Source organism: Podarcis erhardii (genome assembly GCF_964252035.2).
Source record: "Podarcis erhardii genome assembly, chromosome: 12".
Classification (NCBI taxonomy): Eukaryota; Metazoa; Chordata; class Lepidosauria; order Squamata; family Lacertidae; genus Podarcis; species Podarcis erhardii.
The window spans coordinates 17,218,001-17,239,036 of NC_138513.1; the positions used below are offsets into that span (position 1 = coordinate 17,218,001).

The following is a 21,036-nucleotide window of genomic DNA, read 5'->3' on the forward strand; positions in this document are numbered from 1 at the left end:
CTTTTTTCGAGTTACCTTTTCTACAGGTCAGTTTCATTTGTTGAGACATTAGTGTTACATTAGGAAGAAAAGGGGGGAAGAGGTGGATGGGGCCATGGTGGGTGGGGATGTTTCTATTTTACTTAATGTATGTGTGGGGTTTTGTGTCAGCATCGTTTGTGCAGGTTCTATTCGCTTGTGTTCCTTTGGTGGTGAGAGAAGTTGGGGTTTGCCTAGGGTGTGGTTGCTTGTTTTGGCTGTGGTCAACTTTGTTTTCATGTGTGAGTTGGGAGGGTGTTTTTGAATGTTGCGGCTGGGGTGGAGGAGGGAGAGTTTGGTTGTGTTCTCCAAGCATATTGTGTCTACCTTCTGTCTCATCATCTAAAAATCTGATTCTAACCTTTGTAGCATCTTTGAAAATGGTCCTTGTCCCATTTTGTTGCCGTTATGGTGTCTTCTTGGCCTCTTCTGAATTCCTGTCTTGTGTACACACACAATTTTTCTGTGGTTTGAATTTGAATTCAGTCAATTGACATGATGTGGAGGCTTGATTTTCAATGACAGCTGGTTAAAACAGCTGCTGCTGGACCTCCCTCTCTTATCTTACAAGTAAGGAAAGTACATACAGTAGCTCCATAATTCCAAATACAGAATTCCCCCACAATACATGTCCCCTGAAGTTATTTTTTATTTCCACACATCCACAAGCATTGCTATTCCTGTTCCTAGGCCAATACAAATATTAGAACCACACAAGAGTTTATTAATACAAATTAGGATATGTTTTGCATAAAGACCCCATTATAAATCTTCATTCAAATTAATTATCTGTACTAAAGTTACAATCAATACATTTCCCATATAATTCATATTCTACCTAGCAAATAACAGTAAAAATAAAATAAAATCAATTGTACTTAAATAATTGAATGCTAGAAATTGAAGGCTGCAATCATAGGCACGCCTCCAGAGCAACACTCTACATGCCTACTTAGAAATAAACACCATTTTTTTTCAACTGAGCTTCATGCCAGGTAGGTTTGTGTTCGCCTGCGGTGTTACATACAGATACGTCTGTTTTGCACAATCAGAAATTCGTAGCTAAACAGAAATTCTGTATTGTGCACCGAACTGAAAAGACATTGGACTTGCTCCATTTGTCATATGCATTTATATCTTCTACCACAAGCCACCTACTGTGCCTCCGTCTTACCCATCAGACTGTGGTGATAGGCATGGCCAGAACATGTCCTGTATAGAGAGAGGTTTCCATTTTGGGGACTAGTAGTACCGTGGCGATCAAGGGGTTTTGAGGTTTTGAACTGGGGAAAAAAACAAAACCCTGAACATTAATCCATTACTGATAATTAATTTAGTATAATTCCTGGAAATGCATTTCTACAACCAGCTTCCAACATCAGTACCTTCAGCTCCATGAGAGTCGGTTGTGTCAGAATTTTCTTTCAAGTATAAGATTAAAGTTGACACAGTGGACTGAGGATCAAGTAGTTTCGTGAGAGGTATTTCCACTCTCCTGTCCGTAAAGATACGATTCTGTAGAGTAAAGGCTAATGTAGAGTCTACACCCAGTGATGAAAGTGGCGTATGCATTGAAAGATCAACAGGGATTGTTTTAGCCAGGCTTTTCAAAAGTGCGATTGCATAATCTACAGGCTCATTTAGAGAGTAGTTTTTGAATCCAGCTTCACCAGCAAGCTCAGGATTACCACCTGCCTCTTCAGAAACAAGTTCATAAAAGCGACTCTTCAGCGACAAATTTTGAGATAAAACATGATCAGCTAAAGTTTGAAAATTGAATTTTAACACAGCTTGCTGAGGTTTATCCAGAATTAAGCTTCTTTTTAGATATTCATGAAACTCGTTCACTTGCAGATCCTCTATTCCTTTCGTTTGTAACCTATAATTTTGATAGTGTTGTTGATCCTGCAAGGCTCCAAGATTTAAAGCACCCCAGTTAATGGACTGCGCTGGAAGGCCATTGTTTCTCCTGTAATGACAGAAGAGATCCAGGAAGGAATTGGCAGCTGCGTAGTTGGACTGTGTTGCGTTTCCAAGAAATGATGAAATAGAAGAATAACATACAAAGTGGTCAAGCTCCCTGCCTTGCGTGGCACGATGAAGATTGATTACCCCTGCTACCTTTGGATTTAAAACTTCCTCAAAGTTAGACATGTTGAGGGTTTCAAGAAGCCCATCATGTAAAGCCATAGCACTGTGGAATACACCTTTAACAGGAGAGTTTGGGAAAAATTTACTGATCGACTTGATAGCTTTCTCAACCTCTGAACTGCAAACAATGTTAGACTGCAAGTTGACTATTCTGCTCCCTTCACAGTGATCCTGGAGAGCATTTATTTCTTTTTGCTCCTCAGTGCTTGGATTCCTCTGTGAAAGTAGCACAATGCACCTGCCTCCATTCTGAGCTACAAATTTTACAGTTTCTAAGCCAAGCCTAGTGAATTCATCTGCGACTATATAAACTGCATTCTGCTTAAACATTCTCCTGTCTGTTTCAGTCTCAGGTATATCTGATATCTTGCTGTCTTCCTCATCACTTTTTAGTACTGCAACTGGGAAATTCTTGCAGTTGAAATAGGATGCAACATCAGGCCTCAGATGCTTTCCTGCTTGCTGAAAAATGAAATATGTGATATCTTTTAATTGTTTCATATTCATTGACTTCAGCCAACAATACATCTCTTTCTGAGATCTTATCAGATATGCTTTCTGGAAAATGCGGATAAGACTGACAGTGTGAATATGGATATTTTCATGATCACTCCCAGCCAGATACCTCAAACATTCTGGTTGTTCATTGCCATAAACCAGTACAACATCTCGGAGATGGAAAAGACAGCTTAGGCCCTCTTTAAATAGTCCATTTAGTTGAGGTAGAAAAATAAGGGCATTGCACTGATTAACACGTTGCCATAGACCAGTTGTATGGTTTGTAACTATTATTTTCCAACCTAATTCCTGAGCTGAAAAAGTAAGCACTTTGCACAAAACTGACTCAGGCTCAGTGCAAACAATACCTAATATTTCATTATGTTTTGGCACTGGCAGCGTTTGATGAAAAATCTCCCTTGCTACCCAGAAGAACGAAGTGCATGGTATATTTCTGAAACATGGAAATTTTTGAGTACTGAAACAAACTGTTTCTGGAATATTAATTCTTGACGCTGCAGAAACTGGATAACATGAAGCAATATGATCTCCCACTTTTACCTTTTTCACCTCACTACCTGTTGCTGTTACAGTGCCAGTAAAGTCTAGAGCTAATAGCTTGTGTTTATCTATAGTATCTGAATTCCAATACAACATTTTCCCAAACTTGCAGCTGGACATGCTAACAGGGAAATAGTCTTCTGAGTGGATGCTTATTTTTTCAAGTTGAACTTCAACACTGTGGTTGCCAAGTTGAGTACGTGAATTGGCAACTTTAACTGACAGATCATTCATACAGTATGGATCTCCTGTATACAAGATGCAGAAGTCTGAGTTCTGAAGTGGGTGGGAAGGTGTATTGAAGGCTGTGGGTTCAATTTGTGTGTGCCTAATTTCAGAACTATAAATTCGTCCCTCATCAATCCAGACTTCTGGATAATCCTGTGCTTTATATTTTACTAAAACATCAGCTAAGGCTGAGATATCTATTGCATTTGTAGAGCTGATGTCAATAATCTGAAACGTTATTTCCGGGACTTCAACCATACATGTTCGAGCCATGCCGTACAAACCAAAGCCAGTGTTTATATGGTCTACTTTCCTTTCTGATGTCCTGTAAGTGATTACTGTAATGGAGCAATGGGACTTATTCTCCTTTAATGCAATAACAACTTGGCGAAATGCCTCACAGCATCTTACTGAATGTTTCACCACTTTCTCTGGCAAATTTTCGTTCAGTTTTTGGATGCCCCACATAAACAGAACATCGTCATATCCCTGGAGTTCCATATTAATCTTACTTTGTGCATAGGTATCTGTTCTCTTAGCTGCCAACAATTTCTCCCATTCCTGATACGCAACAAATCTAGACTCGCTATGTAAGTAATTCTTGAGCTGCTGCGATATTCCAAATTTGTCAGCAAACACCACAACTCGAGGTGCTTTGGGCAGATTATGCATTGCTTGATCAGAAGTTATTTCCTTCCACCGATTTTCAAACAACAATTCATTTTCTTTCCTGGGAATTTCCTGCACCAAATTAATTCGAACACATCTCAGTTCTACCAGAACGGAGCCTTGTTTATCTGTGAAGCATCCACAAAACTCTAAGAAATTGTCAGTGGACTTGGTTGTTTTTAAATATATAATCATTTCCTCTTCCAATGATCGAGCAACTGCAAGACTACTTATACCAGAAGGTAAAACTACTTTGTTATTGGAAGTAACTGCAGCCAGAATACCTACCATTTGCAGAAAACAATCTAAAAGGACTGGATGGATATAATACTCGTACATTTCTTCTACTGTTTGTCTCTTCACTGTAACAGTTGTCACAGCTTCTTTCAAGTCTTCACAATAAAATACATTACTTAGCTGCCTGAAAGTAGCATCATAGTTGGATCCAGACTGAGCCAATGTTTCATAAACCTCATCTTCGCTAACAACAGATCTACACCTCTGAAAAATGTCTTTTAAGGAAATATTCTTTTCTTCAATTGATGTTTCAGGATTCTTTCTGACTTGTCCCGAAGCATAAACTGTATTAGCTGAACCTGATTGTATTCTGAACTTTGACACTGTTTGTTGTGGCTCAACCTTTATCTTCAAAGTTTGGAGATTTTCATTTAAAACACATGGTGCAGGGAAAAATATATTCATTTGACAATAACTTAAGGGTACTTTTGGCCTTGAGCTCGTCATCACAGCTGCCAGAGCAAGTTCCACCAAAACAGCTACAGGAATTAATGCAGCACAGTAGTTCTTGTGCTCATATAAATGTGGTTTCAGAGCCTCAGAGATAAAACAAATGAATTCTGAGTTATCCTTATTTGTACTGCAAATTAAAGAATGGTTTGAGCTTACACCTCTGCTGTTTGCTTTCTGATGCAACATGAGTTTCTGATGATCAAAGTGATACCTGGGATAAGCTGATGGTACACTTTGATAACCTTCATAAAAATGCTGCCAATTCACATTCAATCCCAATTCAAAAAGATCTTTCACTAGATTAAGAAGAGTCACATATTCCCTATCGGTTTGCAAAGAATGAAAAACTCTGGTTTGCAACCCTAATGTTTCAACAATGTATCTCTGCAAAGCTCTTTGAGGACCTATTTCCACAAATGCAATGTTGTCCTTGTCTCTTACTGATGTCATTATGGCCTCTGCAAAAGAAACAGGATCCCGAACCTGTCTGGCCCAGTAGGTGCCGGTAACAAAATCACCATCTGAAACGGCCTTCCCTGTTGCTGTCGAAATTAGCTCAATCTCTGGCTTCCCTTTCTTTAATTCTGATAGATTTTCTGCTATCTCAGTTAGTACTGGATCCATCATTTGGCTGTGATATGCAGCTGGCCCATCTAAAGTATGAAGAAATATGTTTCTTTTACTGAAGTGCTCAGCCAGATCTTTCTGAATGTCATGGATAGACACTTCATCTCCTGATAATGTGCAAGACAAAGGACTGTTAAACGCTGCAACGCAGACTTTCCCGGAATATGCACCAAGGGCTGCTGACACCTCTGCAATGGGAATGTTGTCAACCACCAGCATTCTGCCTCCAGTGACTTTAGACTGTAGCCTGCTCCTATGGTAGATGACTTTGACAGCATCTTCCAGGGAAATCAAGCCAGCACAATGGGCAGCAGCTACTTCGCCAACTGAATAGCCAACAGCAGCAATTGGCTTAACGCCCCAGTGTTGCAGGAGTGTAACCAAGGCCACCTGCAATGTAAAGAGTAAGGGCTGGGCAACTTCAAGCCTGGGCAAATCATTGTGCTCACTTTCTGTTAAATTCAAAATTCCAGTGGGTGAAAGCTGTTGAAATAATTGCTTGATTTCAATACATTTGTCTCTGAAGACAGGCTCAGATTTCAGCAGGATTCTACATATCCCTTTGAAATGCAAACCATTACTGGAGAACACAAAGATCAATTCTGCAGGCTTTTTACGTGAAACAGTTTCCATTTCAGTTGAATTAAGCTGTTGCTGTAAGTGCTGGAGAGAGGATGCCACAAACGCTTTTCTGTATTTGTGGTTTATGTGACTTCTTCTACAAGCAGATGTGTAGGCCAGATTTGGGAGTGTCGCTGAGTCACTTGTATTAAGGTACCTAGCTGTGTCTTCTATCACCCGTTTGAGAGAACTTCTTAAAGCTGCTGAAATGACAAATAATTCAACGGGCCTTTTGACTGGAAGGGTAACCTGGGCCTGTTTAAACTGTTTGACAACCACATGGGCATTGGTCCCGCCAAATCCAAAACAACTGATCGCAGCAACTCTGCCAAAATCCCTGGACTCCTCCCACTTCTCCACTGTTGTTGGGATGGAGAGATTCAGTTTCCCTGTATTTATGCTGCTGGTGCTCTCTGAAAAGTGCAAGGATGGGACTATCTTCCCATGGTACATCATGAGAAGAACTTTGATTAAGCCTGCTGCCCCAGCAGCTGACTCTGTGTGCCCAATGTTCCCTTTAACGGAGCCAATCTTGAGAGGGGGCAAATCTGGAGGCCTTTTTCTGCCAATGACATTGCCTAAGCTCTCTGCTTCAGTGGCATCTTCAGTAGGGATTCCTAGACCGTTTGTTTCAATGTACTGAACAGCTGAAGGATCAATATATGTTGGATAAATGTTAAGTAACAACTTCTCTTGTGCTGCTTGAGATGATCGCATGCCTGGAGCAACAGAACTTCCATTCTGGTTGATTGCCGTGATGCTGATGATGCCCCATATTTTGTTGAATTCTTCCTGTGCCTATTTGTGGACAAAGGAATACATAATGTTATCAAACATTAAGTGACTATTGCAGCATGATTAGATTTGTTTTAACAGCGACAGCACTGATCGATTTTGTTTGAGAGCAGTGTTTGGACCTTTCAGTAACACTGAATCTTCTCCTCATCTGTAACTTCCCATGACATGTTGCTTTGGTAATATAATTACCAAAGTACATGATCCCAAACGACCTACTGCACGGCAGTAGGATGTACAACTTTATGCTGAATTTACTTTTTTTCTGCACCAGGTGTAAGCATTACTTACAGTACAAGAGCAGCAAGTTATCCCAGCCATTTATTTCGAGGGATAGTGGGGAAATTTGTAATTATTATGTGGCAGTTACGCATTTTTTTAGTGGCTAACTATTTCTTGTTGGACTGTTTTCTGGTTAATAGTTTAGAATACTTCATTAGGGAGTAAATTAAGGGGTCAGTCTGGTGTAATCAGAATGTCAGACTACTACTGGGAAGATCAAGTTTCAAATCTGCTTTCAGTCATTAATCTAATTGTGTGGCTTTAGATCAATGACCATCTTTCAGTCATTGGATAACAGGATAGAGCACAATGTATGCCACTTTGAGTTCCTTTAAAGAAAGACAGGATATAAATATAATAAATAAATAGTATCTGTTTAGAAGAGAGTCTCATGATAATTGGGAATCTCTCCAATAACTTCTAATTTAGATACCAATTAGAATTCGGAGGTTAAAACCTCTAGTTCAGGGGATCATGCCAAGAAACAGCAGCCAAAGGTAGATGGCCATTATGAAGGCTTAGTGACATAGGCAGAGAATCTTTCTGGAACTGTTTCTGGAGATTTGAGATAGAGTAGCATTAGTGCTACCTTGAAGGAATGCCTGTTTGCCTCCACTTAGGTTCTGCTTGGGCATATTTTTTTAAAAAGCAAATATTACAAAGACAGCAAGTCTCTGGTGTTCTCCTTTCTAAAGCACACTAGACCCAATGAACATCCCTGGGACATTTGGGAAATTGAGAGTTCAATATAAACACCCTACCTTTACCAGTGGCTTTAATAAAAGAACACCACATCCTTCTCCTCTTCCATAGCCACCTGCATGTTTAGAGAAGGGTTTACTAATTCCGTCAGGTGATAAAAGGTTTGCTTTACTCAGAGATACAAACTTCCAAGGCTCTATGATGCAATTTACTCCTCCGCAGATAGCAGATTCGCAGTCTCCTATATCAAAGGTACAGAAAAACAAAACGAGCCTGAAATCATGAAAGGGGGGAAACGGATATTTCATTCACATAGCCATGAGGTGTTGATACCATCTGTGTCATCATGGTGATTTCTCTTGCAAAATCCTTTGTTGGGCATATCTTTGTCTCTCATCTCCATGTTTTAAACCTGGATCAGGCAGGGCATAAGCATTGGAACGTTGGTTGTCGAACGTAATCCGTTCTGGAAGACCATTTGACTTCCAAAACGTTCGACAACTGAGGCGCAATTGCCGGTTGGCAAAATCCACTGAAAAAATGGAGAAATGCACCTCAGAAGCCATTCGACTTCTGAGGCGCGTTCAAAAATGGAAGCATTCATTTCCGGGTTGTCAGCGTTTGAAATCCGCAACGTTCAACTTCCGAAGTGTTTGACAACCGAGGTTCCATGCACCACCTAGCACAGTGCATTACAGTTGATATAATACACAGAAAAATCATTTAGTGATCCACTAAGACCCTCAGCAATTTTCAAGTGGTCTATGGGGGGGTGGGGGAAGTTTGGGAATCACGGTTAATGGTATGCATAAGAAACCTAGTAACCAAGAATACCTTGTTTAATGGCTTTGTAACCAAGGTCCAAAGCAGAGAGAAAAGATGAACAAGCTGTATCAATGGCAATTGATGGTCCAGTCAAATTAAAACTGTATGAAATCCGATGAGCAGCTGTACTCATTACTGCTCCTGTGGCATCATAATGGTTTATTTCAGCAACTGCCCTGCTGGTTATAGATTCATAGTCTCGATTCATCAGGCCTGTAAATACAGAACATTTGTTTTTAAGGTCAATTTACACTCAAATCTACATCTAGTACTGGTTTTTATTCTTCACCTCCTATCCTACAATTATTTATTATTTCACCTTTATTCTGTGTTTCTTCTAAGGCACTTAAGCAGCATGTGTTTCCCCATCTCAGTTTCCCTTCACAGTAAATCTGATAACCAGCCTCGCACACAACCAACATGCTTAAGTTTTAATTAATGCCTGAAGGGGTTAAAAACACAGAGTGAGCTCTCCTGCCAAGCTTAGCTATGTCACTTGCCCTGACCTTGGGATGAGATAGGTAATCAGGCTTATGGTCCCATCTACTTGAGAAACTCAGTGTGTGAGGAGGTTTGAGCTGCTTGTTTCAGCTCAGCCACATGGCTCTCACCAGCCACCCTTGTGTTCATATTCCAATAAATCTAGGAACTTTTACCACTTTGTAACTAAGCTAAGTTTTCCTGCCTGTGCAATGTTTTCTGATGAACGTATGGAAAAGCACATGAAGCTGACATTTGATGAGTTTGTAAGTAAACCAATTTTTAAATTACCAAACTTGTGGCCTTTTCCTATGCTGGGGAAGAGAGGAATTTAGGAACTCACTTGGAAAGACATATTTTAAAGGCCTAACAATATTATCCAATATTGTCAATTCTGACAAAGCAGTTATCTAGCGTCTTTCAACATCATTTTATTTGGAATTGCCAGGTGTAAATGCCCATATAGATGTGGTGTTACCAATCGTTGTGTGGCCCCCTCTAAAGCAGATATATGGTATGCAATGTAAATATACAAAATCTTCTGCATCTTAACTATTATCTTACCAACAAAAACCCCTGTTTTGGTACCACTAATGTTTTCAGGAGTGACTCCTGCATCTTCCAGCGCTCTGTAGGTACATTCCATGAGTAACTTTTGCTGAGGATCCATACGCTCAGCTTCCTCATTGCTGATGCCAAACAGCTTGTTATCGAATGCATTCAATCTAAAAAAATTAAATGGAGGTATGACATGATATATGATGTGATTCATATACTGCTTAATCCAACATGCTCCGATAAGATATACTTAAAATTCATTGAAGCCTAATACTACATGTTGTACCAGCACATAAATTGTCAAGATAGGACACAGCAGATAGGACACTGTGCCCATGTCATTTCATAGTACAGCGGTACCTTGGTTTATGTACTTAATCTGTTCCGGAAGTCCGTTCTTAAACCAAGGTGTGCTTTCCCATAGCAGCGGGGACTCAGTTTACAAATGGAACACACTCAACAGGAAGCGGGACATGTTCTGCTTCCAAGGCAAAGTTCACAAACCAAAACACCTTCCAGGTTTGCAGCATTCTAAATCCAAGTTGTTCATAAACTAAGCTGTTCTTAAACCAAGGTACCACTATATGAAGCTTGTGGAAATACCAGTGAAACACCATGACTTGAAACTATTGCACCAGGAAACGCTGCACTGCAGTATAATCAGGGCTCCCCCTCCCCCACCAGAACTCGCTGGAACTCAGTTTGGCAACTCTCAGGTGGACGCCATTGCCATTATAAGAGGACAAGGGAGGTGTTCATGGTGAATTCCACCACCTCTTTTTCTAGAAAAAGAGTGCTGGGAATAAGGATAACTCTCATGTGGGAGACAACAGTGCTAAAATGGGTTATAGCTGCCTTAGTCCCAGGGTATGATCTGAAGCAAGAATGAGGCATTTGTTGGGCACACTGGCTGTGATTTATGGGACATTTGGAGGAGCATAGAGGCAACATCTGGTCTGAAGGCACTTAGGGACATCTCCTTACTGAAGCTGAGCAGGTCCAGATGTACCTGGGTTGGTGACCGCCTGGGAACTTGGATTCCATGATGGGTATAAAGTATAATGAAATAATAATGATAATAATGAATTTATTATTGTTGTGGCGATTATTAACTAGTCACTTTTTCAGAAAAAAAAGAACTCAAAGAGACTTGAAATGTGTCTCTGCTCATGCTGCTCACCAAACCACCTCAGCATGGGTCCTGCCCTCAAGGCCTTCCGATCATGTAGTTGGAAAAGAGATTAATACCCACACTCTGAATTGTAGCTGATGAGCAGAATGTGGAGGGACATTAGTATTATGATGACATCACCTTTTTTTGTGAAGTTCATATGGTGTACAATTTCAGCATAAGATTTGCACCCAAAGCAGCTCCCGTAGTGTGGAAATGCATTCATTATAAGGCAGCACTTTGAGATTGCTCGTTAGTTTTAAGAGATATTTTGAAAGGTTCATATAATAACACATTACACCAGCGAGTCATTTCAAGGGGGAAATCTGCAAGTTTAGAAAGTCTGAAGGATTTATTAGCAAAAGATATGACTTACTCATCAAGAAGAGCAGCACGAGTTGCACGTATTTTACCTGGTTTGTCGTCACCTGGATCATACCACTCTCTAATGTTAAATCTTTCTGGAGGTATTTCTGCAGTGCAGTTTCTGCCATTCTCTAACACTTTCCAGAAACTGTCAATTCCTTCACCTGTTGCATTAAGATTTAAATATACATTTTTAAATGTATTAAAATATACTGTTTCCGTTTTCAAAATGTCAAACCTGTTGTTCAGTTTATCTGAACTTACATGAGAAATCCAACTTTCAAAATGCGATACAAATTAAATTTGCATTTCAAGTGCTACAAAATTTCAAATTTCATAGAAAATTGGACCTTTTCCTAAATCACACAATCTCATCATACTGTCTGTAATTTTTCTGCATGATGTTCCTATGAAAACTGCATTTAGCTGTTACCATATTTGTTTGGATGGCATCTCGCAGATGAGAGCCATCTAGTTGTGAAGGCATAAGGTTAGCATAGGTTAGCATCTTCCAAGTTCAGGAAGGCAAAATACATAATTAAATTGATATGTGCTATTCTGCTTGTTGTGAAAGTTAGATCATACATTTAAAGAGTATTGATGAGATGCAAAATTCCCAGATTTGTCATGTAACAAACCAGAATTTGCAGTGGACTTCACAATATCACAGACATTCACTTCTCCATGTTCATGACAGGGACATATTAAAAATATTTCTAGCAAGAATTTAAATACAGTGGTACTGTACCTCAGGTTAAGTACTTAAGTCATTCCGGAGGTCCGTTCTTAACCTGAAACTGTTCTTAACCTGAAGCACCACTTTAGTTAATGGGGCCTCCTGCTGCTGCTGCGCTGCCGGAGCACGATTTCTGTTCTTATCCTGAAGCAAAGTTCTTAACCTGAAGCACTATTTCTGGGTTAGCGGAGTGTGTAACCTGAAGCGTATGTTACCTGAAGTGTATGTAACCCGAGGTACCACTGTATTGGTATCTCTCAGTAACTAGTGCTGAGTTCTTAGTTTACTCTTACTTTAAATCACGAGAAAGCTTTATGCCATAGAACAATAAAAAGAGTGAAAGAAACATGGATAACTTTCTTATATCACTCCCCCACCCAAAGACTTACCTCCAGGAAAGTTGCATCCTATACCCACAATAGCTATTTCATTCTCAGACGCCATCTTTACGTATTTTATTTTTCTACTTGCGTTGGTCACTGAAGAAGGCAATCGTCCTGTGGAAAAGAAGGTAGAGTTGTAAATATTTATTTTTAATTGGTGACTACTCCTCGAAATATAAGCAACCCTTTGTGATGACCGCAGAGTAATATTCTTCAATGAAGAGCAGATCAGATCATAAATGTGTGTGTGTGTGTGTGTGTGTGTGTGTGTGTGTACTATATATCTATACAGTACTGATCTCTGAGGTACGTTGAGATTCAGATTTGATCCTGTTGCAATAAACAAACAGAACAGCAGGCGGCAACCTACAGGTCACCTGGGCAACCAAGCACAGATGAAGGGAAAGTTCAAGGTATAGTGTGGAGGTCAAAGAAAGAGGACTGACATCCAAATCCTGTGTAAGAAAAGTAGGCAGTTCCATAAAGATTGATATGCAGACATGAGTTGGCTGCTGAAGCGGAAGTCAATGTTTCGAGACTGAAGACTCTCCTGAGGGGCAGGCTGTGAGTACTGAGGCGAATGCTAAGGCCCCACCTTCCACTTTACATTTAAAGCAGAATCTTGCCCCATTAAACAGTCATAGCATCCCCCACAGGATCCTGTCAATGGTGCTTGCCGAGAGACCCTTATTCCCTCACGCCGCTACACTTCTCAGGGCGGCGAAACAATAAATCCCTCTTACCTCTTTTTAATATGGAGTATACAGTGGTACCTCGGGTTACATACGCTTCAGGTTACAGTCTCTGCTAACCCAGAAATAGTGGTTCAAGTTAAGAACTTTGCTTCAGGATAAGAACAGAAATTGTGCTCCGGCGGCACAGCAGCAGCAGGAGGCCCCATTAGCTAAAGTGGTGCTTCAGGTTAAGAACAGTTGCAGGTTAAGAACGGACCTCCGGAACGAATTAAGTACTTAACCTGAGGTACCACTGTAATGGGGAAAGTGCTCTAGAGAGCGTGAGGTAACTTACACTTGACGTACTACAGGTACGCCAATTCTAGGGGGTTTAGGTGTCTTCAGCCCCCTCAATATTTGTTTGAAGGCGCCCAGCGGCCCCCCCCCAAATGTTGAGGGAGACTGGTGCAACACACACTGACACACACACCCCAATCTTGGGGGGCAACCTGGCGCCTCTCACATAACATCTAACCTTTTAAAAATAAAATAAAATGTTTCTATTACAGAGGCACCTTAGTTCTCAAACGCCTTGGTGCTCAAACGCCTTGGTTCCCAAATGCCAAAAAACCCGGAAGTAAGTGTTTTTTGGAAGCCGAACATCTGATGTGGCTGTCGGCTGCTGTTTCTGGGGTGCCTGCACCAATCAGAAGCTGTGCCTTGTTTTTTGAACATTGAGAAGTCAAATGGACTTCCGGAACAGATTAAGTTTGGTACTTTTGTTTTTACTATTTCTTTTGCGTTTTTGTTTATGAGGCTTTTTTGGTTAATTTGTTTTTGTGACTGTGTGGAACCCAGTTCAGCTACTGAGTGAGTGAGTGAGTGAGTGACTGCAGAAATGGATAACACACCCCCTCCCCATCCAAACAATGTCAGGTAAGAAAAAAAAATAATTTTAATTTTTATCATCTACAAAACTGTCTCATTTATTTTATAGTACAGTACGCTGATTATTGCTTTCATTTTATGGATCAATTGTATCGTTAGATAGTAAAATTCATGTTAAATTTATGTTTTAGGGGTTGTTTTTAAAAGTCTGGAACAGATTAATCCATTTTGCATTACTTTCTATGGGAAAGTGGCGGGGTGAGCTCCCGTCGTTCGGTCCCAGCTCCGGCCCACCTAGCAGTTCGAAAGCACCCCTAAGTGCAAGTAGATAAATAGGTACCGCTTTATAGCAGGAAGGTAAACAGCGTTTCCGTGTGCTGCGCAGGTGCTGACTCGCCAGCTGCAGCTTCGTCGCGCTGGTCCTGTGACCCGGAAGTGTCTTTGGACGGCGCCGGCTCACGGCCTCTTGAGCGAGATGAGCGTGCAACCCTAGAGTCGGACACGTCTGGCCCGTACGGGCAGGGGTACCTTTACCTTTACCTTCTATGGGAAAGCGCGCCTTGGTTTTGGAAAGCTTTGGTTTTGGAACGGACTTCTGCAATGGATTAGGTTTGAGAACCAAGGTACCACTTTACTGATATGCTTCCCACCCCAGGATCCATCCTCATTTATTTATTCCCTGCAAACAAATCACAATGGAAGCTCAATGAAAAGCCAATGTATAATCTCCTGTCAAACAAATCAGAATGATTTTTTAATAAACAGGAAGCCAGAGATGGCTAAGTCTTCACAGCAAAAGAGAATCCTGTTGTGGACATCGGCTGTCATCAAGTGAGACAATGAAGTGGTCCTAATTTTTTTTTAAAAAAATATTTTATTAAGGGTTTTCTTGTTTTACAGTGTAAGTGTAATGCCTCGTATTTATTTTTTTCCATGTAACATTTTTACAAATCCATTTCATTTGTTGAGGCATTAGGGGGAGAAGAAAAAAAAAGAAAGGGTGTGAAGGGAGGGGAGATGGATGGGGGTGGGGTCGGGTAGCGGTGTTTCTATTATGCTTAATGTATGTAGAGTTTGGTGTCAGCGTGCTTGTGTTGTTCACTTGTGTTCCTTTGGTGGTGAGAGAGGTTGGGGTTGGCCTAGGGTGTGATTGTTTGTTTGTGATTGGCTGTGGTGATCTTTGTTTTCCTGTGTGAGTGAGGTGGGTGGGTGTTTTGGATCAGGTTAGCCAACAGCATACAAATCAATATGAAGTGGTCCTAATTATTTGAAGGGCAGAAAGCTACATTTGGGGAGGAATGTAGTCATCTGGTCTTTATGGGGTTAGATTTCATACTTCTTCTTATAAGACAGAGTAAGCCTCCAGCTTTTTGAGTTTTCTCCCCAATTCTTTGCAGCTTCTGTTTATAAACATCCTGTTTTGGCTAGCCTAGATATATAAATTGAGCAGCTGCACTCACTTTACTCCTTACAAAAGACATTCCTGTGTAAAATGAGCTTTTCTCTTTTATTAGGAGCTATCGAAGAAAGTCCAATAAAAATAAAAATATCCCACTCACATCCCATCCCTCTGTGAAGTATTTCACACTTGCATTGTTTGCAAGAGGCTGTTTATGTTAATGTTAAGCCATTGTTGTGTAAGCGCCTATACTTTGCCCTTTGCAGAAATTTCAACCTGGTCTATTTCTGCATTGTGCTATTGACATTTAAAACAACAATTTTAATTCCTTACTCCCCAGGACAATTTTTCTATAATGACAAATCGTAATTGAGTATCAGTACATTAAGGCGTGAGATGATTATCGGAACCAGTTTGCAGAAACAGCTACCAACAGTTTAGGAATGCAGCAGTTCTGCTACGGCAAGAGCAGAGGACGAAGGCATCCTCCCTTTGAGATGGAATGCACAGAGTCTCTTCCTTTAACTGATGACTAACAATGTAGTCACAGCGTAATGAACCTGAGGATCCTCCCAGCTCCCACACAAATAAGATGTTTTCAGAAGAGCACAGAAGCTCTCCTGTTTGCACACCAGCATTTTGTTTCCGACTGTGGCTAACCAGATGCCTCTGGAAAGTTTTGTAAAACTGTACCAGGGGTTATTCCAGATCTGCTATTTCTGGATAGGCTTCAGTCACATACCAAAAAATTCAGGCTGCACAATTAAAGTTGATAGGGTGCTCTTGCACAACAAAAACATTCCCCCCCCCCACACACACCAGAAAAGGTAGAATTTTGGGATAAGGGGACTGGTGGGCAATTGCACTGGAATGTGCGGAATAATTTATTGATTAAATGTATATACAGTGGTGCCTCAGGTTACATACGCTTCAGGTTACATACGCTTCAGGTTACAGATTCTGCTAACCCAGAAATAGTGCTTCAGGTTAAGAACTTTGCTTTAGGATGAGAACAGAAATCATGCTCCGGCGGCGCAGCGGCAGCGGGAGGCCCCATTAGCTAAGGTGGTGCTTCAGGTTAAGAACAGTTTCAGGTTAAGTACGGACCTCCGGAACGAATTAAGTACTTAACCCGAGGTACCACTGTACCTACTTTCATCCAAGGATCACAGGGCAGTTTACAATATAAAAACACAAAAGTACATAATGTAATAACAAACAAAGCAATACCCCCACCCCTCACCTTTTCTGGATGGAGAGAGTCGTCTGACCAGTGAGGGGGCCCAGCTCCTTATAAAAAAGATCAGGCCTCCCCCCCCCCCCAGTGCCTTGGCCCCAAGGAGCTGGCGCTCTTGCCCCACACAGTTCAAAAGGCTGGGGTGAAGAGGAATGTTTTCACCTGGCACTAAAAATATGTAATGAAGGTGCCAGGCTTTGAAATTCCTGAAGTAACATGCTTCAGCTAAGGGGTAATTCCACTTGCTCTACTCATGTTCTCTGGGACACACATGCCTGCAAATATGCATATTTATCCTAAGTATATCATTAAGCATTAAGACCAGTGCTTTTAATAAAGAAAAAAAAGGTGCCGGTACTCAGTTTGGCTGGATCATGCCCAATATCTTTATGGAAATGATGAAACAATTGTTATGCCTCCCGATAAAACAAAAAGAAGATCTTATTATGGAAAAACTAATACTGAACCATCTTCAATAAAAGCATCCTGGGCACATTGAAAAAAAGCAGCTGAATAACTTTGTAGGTGTAAATAAAGCACATTCTGTAAGTTTCTACAAGCAGTAAGAAACACACAAGTGAAATATTAACTGCTCAACGACTTTATAATTTCAGATAACTTGAGGTGTGCATGCATTAGAGATATATACACCACCTATGTGTGATGGGGGCAAACTGGTCCTAGGTGCCCATTTCTCCAAAACATTGTCAATGAAAGTTATGTTCAAATTAATCAGCTACAGAACAGAATGTTATCTTTTCCAAGGAGAGAAGACTGAATTGTTCAATCTACATTACACACACAGACACCCCAAACATTATAAGCAGATACTAACATAAACAAAAAGCTTGAAAGACATACACATAATGTACAATAGTAGTATAGAGAACAACTTGAAGCATTCAGTTTACATATTTAAGATATACCAACAACAAACACAAGCACATATATATAAAGCCCATGCTTTTTTTAAAATGCACTTCTCCATTTTGTTTGTTTCTGCAACAAATACTTCCTCTGTTTAATAACACCTACCTTAGGCATGGATTTCCCAGGTTCCATGTGCTCTTTATAAGGATCAGTTATCAGTTACACTGTCAATGAATCCCCAGTCCTTACTCTCTGTACAAAAGTCTATGGCTCCCTTAGTTGTTCTTCATATTTTCTAGACGCATTCAGGCTAGGCTGTCTGGTTATACCAGAACAGGCATCATGCTTAATTGGCAAGTAAACAGCACGTGGTTTTGTACACTGTCTTTCAACAGTCAGAGATCGCAGAAGCTAATGAAACATGAATAAGAATTAGAAAGATAAAATTGTCATGGCAGAAGCAACAGCCTCAGACCACCAAATGAATAATGAGATCCTAGGCAAGATAAATAAATCTTACTTTTTTAGCACAGTGGATAACACTATCATAATTATAAGTGTCCCGTATTGTAATAGGCAGAGATTGGTTTTACTGGTCAGTTGCTGCAACTCATATATGTTATGGGAGCTACAGAAAGAGAGCCAGCTGTCAGTATATGCCATCTCCACCCTCCAACCTATCCAGGTTGTTTGCCCCAGGCGAAGCCTCCAGAGGGACACAATTGAGGCTCCTGGCCTGTGTGTGTGTGTGCACAAAAGTGCATGGGGGGGGTGCCAAACTGGGTCTTTGACCTGGGTGAAATAAAGCCTAGTTTCGCCCCTGGTGGGGGGACTCACATAGCAGTCAGCAGCTATCCATTTCTATTTCCCTCCTCATGCTTGCTCTCAGCGGTGGAGCAAGCCAATCGGGCGCCTGGGGCAGCACTTGTGACCGGAGGGTGGGGCCAGTTGCCCATGGGGGCGGGGACAGTCGCCTGCGGGGCCTCCAAGGAGTCTGCCTGCCTCCTCCCACTCAGCCGCCCTACAGCTGAGGGGGAGATGGTGGGCACCCGTTTGGGCAGCGCTGATCCTGTGGACGCCCAAGCCACTGCGTCACTTCCAGGAGACGTGTGGCTCAGCATCTTATCAGGGAATCGTCAGTTGGCTCCAGAGCTTCTCCCACCCAACCCACCCTCAGTTAAGACTTCTTTTGCAGGTTAACCTTTTCTCCACAGGTACGCGGGTGCTGCTACGGCAAGGTCGCTGTTGAAGGGCTTGAAAGGAATTATCCTGCATTGGCAGGTTTGCCTTTCCTGTGGCAAAATGTCACAACTTTGGCGGTATCAGGCCTTGGGTGGAATCCTTTAGTCTATCTTCCATAAATGGGGGTGGGCGTGTAGTGGTGACCCACGGCCCCCTTCTTTTTGCGACGGCGATCCCAGGGTTCCCCGTTAAAGGGGTTGTTTTGAGGGGAAGCTTTGGCTGTACGCCTAGATGTCATCATTGCTCTCCCCTGAGATGGCGGCATAATGGGGGTGGGTTATCTCTGCTTGAACATGTTCTCCAGAGCCAACCTATCCCCCCCACCACACTCTGGATAACGCTGATGTTCCCCAGATCCCCGGTGGGGGACTGGGAGGGATAAACGCCCAATGCCTGAGCCAAGGTCTACCCTCATCTGAAATATAATAAAGTTGTGGCGACTTTTAATCCCATAGCACGTTGTCTTGAGTCATTATTCCACACGGGGGCCGCCCAGGGTTTGGGGGACTCCGCCTGTCCACGCAAATCTAAGTGTCTGGTTTATATACAGGTATTTTCTGTTGGCCACAACAGCAGAATTTTTGTCACATTTCTCTGCCACAGTGCCCCTCTCCCTTTCATTGTTTCTGTTGTTATATTCACCATTATTAATATGCATTTACTAGCTTTGTATAAAAGTACTTTTCTGAGAACTTGGGACTTTTTGGTTGCATAAGTACCATAAACCTATCAGTTTACAAATACTGTAGTACTGACACTTTAAAGTAATTCTTTATTCAGGATGCCAGAAAATTAAGAAATTAATTAGAGCAATACTACCACAAAAATTATACAGCTTCACAGATCTCTCTGGTAACGTCAAGAACAGAGTACATAGGCACTGCACATCCTCTGTTGTTTTTATTCAGTGTCTGGGGTGTTTTTATTCAGCATTTAGGGATGAATTTCTGTGCACATAAAAGTTAACTAATAAGGCCAATGTTCACTAAAATACTTCTCCTATGATGCTCAGTGGAACAAAAAATGTCAGTCATATCAGAACAGTCTATCTGTATATTCATATTGTTTACATGTTTTCAAGCCACTTTACTAGAAATGACTGGTTGGCTGGGCCTTAATTAGACATCTACAGGAACATGTCTTAGAAAACATTGATCTGGCCATGATCAAGTCATCTGTGTGCTGTAACTTATGCATGGTTTATTCTAACATGCAGCTAGACACATTCTGTGCTGTGTAGAAGAAGAAAAAGAGGAAGTGTGTGAAATAATTTTTTGTGCAGTTCACATATGAGTGAACCAAAGAGAACTTGCCCCAAACCTGTATCTTCGCATCCAGTGAATTCTTCTTTTATGTACCTATTTTTTCCTTGCCACCAATGATTTCCTCAGCCTTGCAGTCTATTTCTTCCTCTATTTTGCTGATAGAATTTTCATTTGTCCACCCCTTCTTTTCGTTTACTAAAAATTCGAGGGGGGGAACTACTATTGCAGTGTGGGGGGGTGTAGTTTAGAATAAGCCCTGCTGCACTCTGTCCTCAGTAAGTAGGCCTTATTCCACCCACATGTGCGGCATCAATGACACAATGTGACTTCTTCCATTTCTAGGCTGCCTTTCTCCATTATAAAGGAGGACCCAGGGCATGTTACAAACTTGGCAAACCATTATCAAATCCACTGTAATGGAACGGACATACTCACTGTTAAGAGGCTTCAGTGTATGAGCTACCCTCAGGAATGAGTACCCTGAATGAGATGCAGAAGGAATCCCCACTAGGGCCATGGTCAGCTCCCAAGTCCTACAGCAAGGATGAGGAGCTGGTTCCCACCCTGGCATTGCTGGGCTTCAACTCCCATCAGCCCTGACCATTGACCCTGCTGGCTGGAGCAGATAAGAATTGGAGTCCAGCAATAGCGGAAGAGCTGCAGGTTTCCCATCCCTGTTTGGCACTAAACATAAATTTCTTCCTTGTACACTCACATCTATATGTATCAGCTGAAAAAAATGAAATATATTTTGTAATGCAATAAATTTTACTAAAGTAATATTAAATATACCTACACAGAATCTTTAAAATATGCTGAGTCTTGTCCCCCTTCAACAAAAATCTGAGATAACACCCCCCTTTTTGTATTAAGAATAAACTTTCCATTTAGTCACATAAAAGTACACCTTTATTAACTGATTGAAAACAATGTAATTTATTTGAACACAAAGAGTAATAATGGTTATTTTTGATGCAAAGTAGTAATAAAGCAAATAGACTTCGCTGTATAGCATAAAATTATAAAATATGCAAGTACAA

General features: G+C 41.2%; 1 protein-coding gene across 3 annotated transcripts; it reads right to left on the bottom strand.

Moving 5' to 3' along the window:
* Positions 1-147: 147 nt before the first annotated feature.
* Positions 148-18,071, bottom strand: LOC309325869 (mycocerosic acid synthase-like). 3 transcript variants are annotated; one of them, XM_081834158.1, is made up of 7 exons: positions 17,655-18,071; positions 12,428-12,535; positions 11,313-11,466; positions 9,772-9,932; positions 8,737-8,940; positions 7,962-8,143; positions 148-6,921 (listed from the first exon to the last, which is right to left on the bottom strand). In XM_081834158.1, the coding sequence occupies exons 2-7, from the start codon at positions 12,480-12,482 to the stop codon at positions 1,378-1,380; spliced, it is 6,300 nt and encodes a 2,099-aa protein (XP_081690284.1). In that variant the 5' UTR covers positions 12,483-12,535; positions 17,655-18,071; the 3' UTR covers positions 148-1,377. The 3 variants fall into 3 exon arrangements, with proteins under 3 accessions (XP_081690284.1, XP_081690285.1, XP_081690283.1); XM_081834159.1 differs by lacking the exon at positions 17,655-18,071 and having other exon boundaries at positions 9,796-9,932; positions 12,428-12,688; XM_081834157.1 differs by lacking the exon at positions 17,655-18,071 and having other exon boundaries at positions 12,428-12,687.
* Between the last annotated feature and the right edge of the window lie 2,965 nt (positions 18,072-21,036).

Coding starts and splice junctions, on each gene's coding strand:
- LOC309325869 (XM_081834158.1), bottom strand. CDS start 12,482: ATGGCGTCTGAGAATGAAATAGCTATTGTGGGTATAGGATGCAACTTT. Junction 11,467..12,427: donor AGGATGCAACTTTCCTGGAG/GTAAGTCTTTGG, acceptor TTAATGCAACAG/GTGAAGGAATTGACAGTTTC. Junction 8,144..8,736: donor TTACAAAGCCATTAAACAAG/GTATTCTTGGTT, acceptor CCTTTGATATAG/GAGACTGCGAATCTGCTATC.